An 8,791-nucleotide genomic window follows, 5' to 3' on the forward strand; every position below is an offset into this window, starting at 1 on the left:
GCTGCCCCATTTTAATAAATTTGTACCACTATCATTCATTTTGTAGAAGTATTCTCTAAATGTTACTTTCTGTCTTAATACCCTTCAACAAATCCACACTATCTAGAGAATAAAATTTAGGTTCCTTAGGATCATTGTATGCTTTGCCTATCATTATCTGACCCCTTTCTCTTTCTCTCTTCTTATCTCCATTTACTCCCTACTCCTTGCAATTCATGACCCAGATCCGCTACTTGATTTAATTGTAGTGTCTTCTTTCTCATATTCAAGACCTTATTCTTCCTTTCTTTTTAGCCTATAACTCTCTTCCCTCTTTGGGTCTAAGCTACCATCATGGACTTGTTAGCTTGTCATTTTCTGCATTATAGCATAAAACGCTACAGCTATTCTGGTTAGCACGAAATTGTGTCCTTTGTGTGGCTTGTGTCTCTCTGGTGTCTATTAGGATTTCCCCACAATTAAGATCTTGAAGACCCACCAAGTACTAAGAGACTTTATTGTGGTTACAATAACTTGGGGACTGGGCCAGAACATCACTGTCCCCCAGCCAATGTCTGTAAGTACTGGACAGTTTTACTTCCTTTATCAGATTGTGAATTATTCCCCTGTTAAAATGATCCCCAGAATTTCTGGGGACAGATAAGAGGAAGAATTCATTTTCTAATCATGCAGACTTCTTGGAATTCAAACTCACTATTGATTTTATTTCAACCACAAAATTAGCATGCCATTAAATACTGTATATAAAGAGCCACAAAAGCAGACCATTATCCACTCAGCTCCTTCTTCACTTCTTTTCCTCTACTTCAGAAAAAAGGTAAGAATTTCAGATAATTCAATATATTCTCTCCTCATCTTTATTTCAAACTAAGTTGAGATATAGAAAGAATATAATTACTTAAAATATATCTTTAAACGTTAGAGTATTTAAGATAGTTCTAACAATATTTTTAGCACTTAGCTTGAAAAAATAGAAGTACCTATAAAGATTTGATAAAAATTATAATGACAGCATATGTTTTCTGAGTCTAACAAAATGTAGTAACAGTGATTGCTATTTTCTTTAGTACATGACTAGTTAACAGGCTATATTAAAAGATCTATTTCTTGAAGTAAATATTTTTTATTTTTTAATTTTTTTAAACATCTTTATTGGAGTATAATTGCTTTACAATGGTGTGGTAGTTTCTGCTTTATAACAAAGTGAATCAGCTATACATATACATATGTTCCCATATCTCTTCCCTCTTGCGTCTCCCTCCCTCCCACCCTCTCTATCCCACCCCTCTAGGAGATCACAAAGCACCAAGCTGATCTCCCTGTGCTATGCGGCTGCTTCCCACTAGCTATCTATTTTACGTTTGGTAGTGTATATATGTCCATGCCACTCTCTCACTTTGTCCCAGCTTACCCTTCCCCCTCCACATATCCTCAAGTCCATTCTCTAGTAGGTCTGTGTCTTTATTCTCATCTTACCCCTAGGTTCTTCACTGAGAAAGTGTTAGCCAACAAATAGTTTATAGAAGTAGCATACTGAGTCAAGAAATAGAGTAGTCAAGAAATGGACAATATTTTTAGAAGAAGAGTGTATTTATCAAAATTGTTTAGAACATCCAAATTCCCAGTTTATCATTTAGTTTATACTATTTAAAAATATTAAAGTAGATACATGAAACACAGAATTAAGTTAAAAAGAAACAAAGTGTTTTACTTTGTACAAAAATTCTAGATCTGACAGAGATGACCAGGAAACAAAAATTAAGGAAATATATGATCTGAAAGAAAGAATAGCTCAAAGTATATTAGTCAATAATAAAATTCTTGCTTGAAAATCTGTATATAAAATGTTAATTATAAAATAAAGAAAATGTAATAATATTCTCCTACTTGTAATGAATTCTAGTATAGTACCATACTCTTTTTTTGAGTCATGACAATAAAAAATTATTTAGAAATTTATAGAAGTGTTAGGTAAAGTAAAACTAATATAGAATTAGCACCCATGAGAAAAATCTAGAAAAAAATTTTTTAATTTAGTTTGAAAATCTGGGATTGAAGATTGTGTGTCAAGGGATATTGGTGACACAAACATTTTTTTTTACAAGAACTTATAGAAATGCAACAAGACCAACCATTTAGTACATTTTGGTGAAAAGTGATAACATATTTTATGTTATGCTCCAAGGAGAAGTAGCCTAGAGTGGGGATTGGACCAAAGAACCTGACACCTTGGTAAATCATCAAGGGATAAGTACACATTTTTATGGAGAGAAAATAAACAGAGTGTATGATCTCTAAAATTATGTGCGACAAATGAGAAGAGATGGTATTAGGCATGTGGGGATGAAGATTGAGAGGTGGATATACATGGAGAAGAGATAGTCCAATCAGTCCAAGAAAATGTCTGGATAAGTGGAGCAAATAAAAGAAATGCTAAAATGAAAATGGTGGTCTTATTGGAAATAAAGATATGAATAAGATATGAATAATATAAAAATAAAATATGATCTTCTTCTTTGTATACATTTTCTTTGATCAGTTGCCTCTCAATAGAACTGAAGCTCCAACAGGACTGAGACCTTAATATTTTGCTCACTGCTAAAATCCCAGCACCTAAGCAATGTCTGACAATAAAAGGTGCTAAATAAATATATATATTTTAAAATTTTATTTTTATTTATTTTTGGCTGCATTGGGTCTTCGTTGCAGTGTGCAGGCTTCTCATTGTGGTGGCCTCTCTTGTTGTGGAGCATAGGCTCTAGGCGTGTGGGCTTCAGTAGTTGTGGCATGTGGGCTCAGTAGTTGTGGCTCGCAGGTCTAGAGCGCAGGCTCGGTAGTTGTGGTGCACGGGCTTAGTTGCTCCGTGGCATGTGGGATCTTCCCGGGTCAGGGCTCGAACCCATCTCCCCTGCACTGGCAGGCGAATTCTTAACAACTGCACCACCAGGGAAGCCCCTAAATAAATATTTTTGAATAAATGAATCAACTAATTAATCTTTCTGTAAATATTTGTAACTTTTTTTCTGTCTTTCTAAAAAGCCCTCATAAGTACCATGAATGAGATGAAAACGAATAAAGTAGGATAGGGCTGTTAGCTGAAAATATCTGAATGGCTGGCAATGACATATAAACTTGGTATGTAAGATTAAGGAGCCATAGTAGATTTTGACCTTGGTCATACGATAAAACTTCTATTAGTATTTTTTCTACAATACAGACATTTTCTTCTTCTTTTTTTTTTCTTTTTTTGGTCATGCCATGTGGCATGCGGCATCCTAATTCACCAACCAGTGATTGAACCACACCCCCTGCAGTGGAAGCATGGAATCTTAACCACGGGACCACCAGGGAAGTCCCCAGACATTTTTGTTTTACATTATCTTTGGTTTCTTTTAAAGGAAAGTAATCCTACCTAAATAAGAAAATGCATTAGATTGACAAGTAATATACCATTTCCTCATTTCCCCATTCACAGGACTTAATAACCATGAAGGTCCTCATCCTTGCCTGCTTGTTGGCTCTTGCCCTTGCAAGAGAGGTAAGTACAGAAAAATATCTTGAAATAACTAAGAAATAGTACTATCTGCCTATTTGCAGAATGTAGTATTACCAACATTTTAAATGTATAAATAATGCAGGATCCCAGATTTTTTTTTGACTTCTAAGAAAATCATTTACATTCACCCACTATCTCAACAGAATCCTATAGGACCACAAATCTGGGTCAAATTCTTCTACAGTATTGTGCCACCAGTACCTAAAGGAAAAGCAAACAGACCAATAAGCAGCAGACAAACAAGAAGAAACACACATAAGAACAAAAACATGACTAATATTGCACAAATACAATTGCATGCATGTGCAATCTTGATAAATATATCTTATTCCAGTGATGAAATATACATATCTCTTACTCTAGGGAACTGGGCTGATTCTTACCTGTGTATATTCAACAGAGGATGGTACTCCAGAAGATGAATAATCATAAACATATTCATAATCATAATAAAAAAGTGTTCAATACAAATTAAAATAACTCCTTTTCTGTTACCCATAAAAAAGACTCTTCATTAAGGTAAAATAAAAATCTACCAATAAAAAGGTACTAAATTTGAAAGCCGTAAAAGCAATTACAAGTCTTTCAAAAGACATATAACATTTTTTATTTCTCAAATTTGTGAAATAGCTCTCCATAAGGAAGGTAAAAATTAGGTAGGAAAAATGTTTAATAATGGGTTAGCTATGGGAACTAAAATGGTGTTGTTTTTTCTCTATAGAAAGAAGAACTCATTGTATCCAGTGAGGTAAGATATTTTTCTTCAGAGAAAAATTTCCAACCATAAAGTAATAACACTTTCTGATGATCTAGTAGGAGACTCAACTGATTATTGATTTCTTTTTTCCTTTACAGACTGTGAAAAGCCTTTCAAGCAGTGAGGTAAGACAACCTTCATTCGGAGGCAATTTCCCAAATTTAGAACAAAAAAATACTGTACTTTCTTTTTGTATTACATTAGGGCAGTTAAGCCAATGTAGCTATGTTCTGACAGGTAACTAATGTAAATTTCCACTGTATATGTTTAAAGACAGAATAAATGTCTAGAAGATTTAGTATTCTAGCAGTTTCTAAGTTTGCCTGCTACTTAAATTGTGTCACTGTGCCTTGCTTTTTTTTTTTTTGATGAACTATACATACAGTCCTCTTTTCTATCTTGAACTCTATGTTAACCTCTTTCCCTGTTTTGACATTTATTGAGCACTTTCTGTATCAGACTTTGACTAGGAGCTGTGGTACAAACTGGAAAGAGGGATGCCCTTAGTAAAGAGTGGAGAGACATGCAAATGGACATATTTTGTTATTGTAATAGCAATCTAGTAAATAAGAGGCAGTGAGAATTAGTGTAGTCCTAAATCTGCCTGGGGGAGTCATGTAGAAATTAATGCTTGCACCACTCTTTTTTGGGTCTGTTATCACCTGTTAGTTAAATGGTACATCAATATACTTTGTCTCTTTGCAAAGGTTATAAGGTCCTTAGGGGAGGGTATGTATTTCTTACAATTCGTTTGAAACCTAAACATAACAAGGGAACTAAGAATGATTAACAAATGCATCAATGGTTATTATCATATATATTCAATGACTATTCTTCTAGAACTAGATGAGGGTATTAGAGATCATTTGTTGTCATAAGAAGGGAACAGGGTGATAAAGAGAAATTAGCTTCTGTTAAATGCCTCTTTTGGTATTATGCTCACTAATTTTCTTTTCTTTCTTGACTGCATCATCTGTTCTTTTATACACAGATTTATTCAGAATAGTGTAACATAAAGTTTCAGCAATTAAAATAATGATATTATCAAACAATATGTCTGCATTAACCTATTAAATGTCTTCATTTTCTGATGTATGTTGACAACTAAGAATAGTTCATTAAAACTAAACGTGATTTTATTTTTTTCTTCCAAAGGAATCTGTTATGCACATCAATGAGGTAAAACCGTCATATTTAAATGTACATATATTCAAAATTTCCTGTTTGGTTTTTACAAATAATAACAATTCTTTATGTGTAATTGTTTTTTAGCAGAAAATTGAGAAGTTTAAACATGAGGAACAGCAGCAAACAGAGGTAATTTTTTCATGATTAGTATATTTTGAAAATTATAATGAAATATAGTACATGAAAACATACTTATAATAATTATGTCCAGTCTAAAGAATGGTAATAATATAAACATCAGTGGAAGAAATTAAACTTTGAGAAGGTGAAAATATTTTTAAAGACTTAAACACATTTTTAAACACATAATCAGCTTCCAGAATTTAGAATAAATTCCTAAGAATAACTATTGGTTTATTCATTTTACTAATAGTATACCTGTATTCAATAAGTGCACATTGGTAGGAACATTTCTGGATAGGGGACTGTGATCCCCTTATTCTCAAGATGGGTATGGTGAGGAAAGAGAGGAGGGAAGGAATGTGGCAAAAATCCTAATTTATCAGCTGTATAACCTTGGCTCCAAGTTTATCTGTACCTCAATTTCTTCACCTGTAAATTGAGAATATTCATAAATCCCCAGGATTGATGAGCTGGCACACAGTGAATATTCAGTGATTTTACATTAGCATTCTGTAGCTTTTATACTCACATTTATGAATGTGTGAAGTTCCTAAAATATTTCCATTACACAGATGAGAGAAGTGAGGTACAGAACAATTGAGTACACAGTTGTGTGGCAATATCACATAGTTATTAAATAGCAGAGCTTGCTTAAAAATAAGAATTGGGAACAGCATAAAATTATGTAAATAAATTACTTTTGTGGTAACATACTTACTCTATTGTGATATTTAAGCTTTCCTGTTTTACTAATGAAGTTAGATTGTCTGGAACTTACACCAAATATTTGCTAAATCAAAATGAATTTACAAATTGATGCCTCTTTAAAGACTCAAGATTACCACCTTCTACCAAGGGAAGTAGTGCTAGAAGTTTGCTGTTGTTAAATAATTCCTTGAATTAAAAAAACAAACTAAGACTTACTTTTCATTAAAATAAAAAAAATAAACCTTGGAGTTATCCCTTTAAGTCTTTTTAAAATAGATCTTCATTCATTATATGAAAACAATTTTGACTATTATCAACACATTGTTGAAAAGTCTGTACCCTCTGAAGACCAAAGTATATAGCTACAGCTCTGCAGGCAACTCAGGAAAAGGTGAAACAAGTCTTGAAATCTCCAAACATTGATTTCTTTTGGCTCTGTGGATTTACCTATGAAGGAAGTGGCTTAATGAGAAATCCCTTAGTGGGCATTTTACTCATTAATCTTCACAGGACCCCAAATAGTTTCTTAACCAAAGTAAGGGAAAGATTTTCTTTCTCTCTTTTCACTGAATTATTGTTCAAAAGAGAGGAGGTTAATTCATCATGAATGACAATTATAACTGAATTACAGACGCAAAGACTATTTTTCCTTCTTTCCAGGATGAACGCCAGGATAAAATCCACCACTTTTCCCAGCCACAGCCTCTAGTCTATTCCTACACTGGGCCAATCCCTTACCCTATTCTTACACAAAACATCCTGCCTCTTGCTCAGCCCCCTGTGGTGGTGCCTTTCCCTCAGCCTGAAATAATGGAAGTCCCCAAAGCTAAGGAGACTATCCTTCCTAAGCATAAAGAAATGCGCTTCCCTAAATCTCCAGTAGAGCCCTTTATTGAAAGCCAGAGCCTGACTCTCACTGATCTTGAAAATCTGCACCTTCCTCTGCCTCTGCTCAAGTCCTTGATGCACCAGCCTCCCCATCGTCTTCCTCCTACCCCCATGTTTCCTCCTCAGCCACTGCAGTCCCTTTCTCAGCCCAAAGTCCTGCCTATTCCCCAGCAAGTGGTGCCCTACCTCCAGAGAGATATGCCCATCCAGGCCCTTCTGCTGTACCAGGAGCCTGTACTTGGTCCTATCCGGGGGCTCTACCCTGTTATTGTAAGTCCAAATTTACTAATTGTGCTGTTTCACTTATGATGTTTCTATGATGTTAGAGTAATTGAAAGCTCTAGAATAAAAGAGAAAATGAATAATGAATGGTTCCAAAATGTGTATAGTTTAGATCAGTGGTTCTCAACATTAGCTACAAATAGAATAACCTGGAGAACTTCCCCCACACACACACCTAAATCTCAATGTCTAGGCTTACCCATGGAGATTCTGATATAATTGTTCTTTCTATGTAGAAGAAACTGAATATTGGGAAGAAATAATTTCAGGGACTATGATTTAACTGGTCTGTTGATAATTTAGATAAAGAGGATTAAGGTGTACTAAAGCCAGAATTAAATTTGATAACCTCATTTGGTTGGGAATAACAAACCTAAGAAAGTTTGTTATTTTCTACAATTTTGAAGTTTTGCTTGTGCACAATTATTTCCCCACATGCCTCATTTCACATCTTGTTTTTGATGTATGAGCATATGAGGGCAAAATACTGAGGTGTTTATTTCAATACTCATGAAATTCTTAGGGAAAGTGTTCTTGCCAAAAGGTGAATTGTATATTTATTCATTTATTTTTTAATTGTTAAGGTCTAAGAGGATTTCAAAATTAATGCCCCCTCCTCACTTTTGGTAAGCTTTAGGAGTTTCAGATAGACTGATCATTTTTATAGTTAATATCTTATTACATTTCATTTTCCTGGATAAGCCCCAAATAGTGGCAACTTCCATCAATATACCAACTTAATTATTAATTATCAATTTATTCTCAATGACTGACTATTAATTATGCACCTGAAATTTTGTATCTTTTATATTTCAAATAATTCAAAATTGTATGTATGTGCTGTTGACAGATTTGATTATTTTTCTTTCAATTGCCTATATCCTTATGCTTGATTATCATCATTTTTAGGGAAAACTGAAAATAATTTCTTCTACTTTTATGTAAACATGTTAGAGCTTATTCTAAAGATCAACTGCATTCACATTTCTAACTTAGGCTTTATGAACTTCAATTAGTTATCAGTTAAAATTTATATATTGTCTTTTAATTTATGAGTAAAAATACAGTTTCTTATTCCAGACATAAGGCTTAAAAAGGGAATAGAATATAGTTTTGAGATTCTTAAGATGTGAATACTCTTGTGATCATGATCCAGTAGACATAAAACAATTCCAAGTGAGCTGATATTTGGTCCTAGAGGAACTTTTATATGCCTCCAAGATAGGGCACAACATGGTGCATTTGTAATAAAATTTCTCTTATGAATTAGTCCCACCAAAATTACAAAT

At 33.8% G+C, this 8,791-nt stretch overlaps 1 protein-coding gene across 1 annotated transcript; it reads left to right on the top strand.

Moving 5' to 3' along the window:
* The first annotated feature begins 724 nt into the window (after positions 1-724).
* Positions 725-7,529, top strand: CSN2 (casein beta). The gene is made up of 7 exons (XM_060147035.1): positions 725-817; positions 3,476-3,538; positions 4,278-4,304; positions 4,412-4,438; positions 5,469-5,492; positions 5,589-5,630; positions 6,993-7,529. The coding sequence occupies exons 1-7, from the start codon at positions 725-727 to the stop codon at positions 7,527-7,529; spliced, it is 813 nt and encodes a 270-aa protein (XP_060003018.1).
* The last annotated feature ends 1,262 nt before the right edge of the window (positions 7,530-8,791 follow it).

The sequence above is a fragment of the Lagenorhynchus albirostris genome, chromosome 4 (assembly GCF_949774975.1).
Source record: "Lagenorhynchus albirostris chromosome 4, mLagAlb1.1, whole genome shotgun sequence".
Lineage (NCBI taxonomy): Eukaryota > Metazoa > Chordata > Mammalia > Artiodactyla > Delphinidae > Lagenorhynchus > Lagenorhynchus albirostris.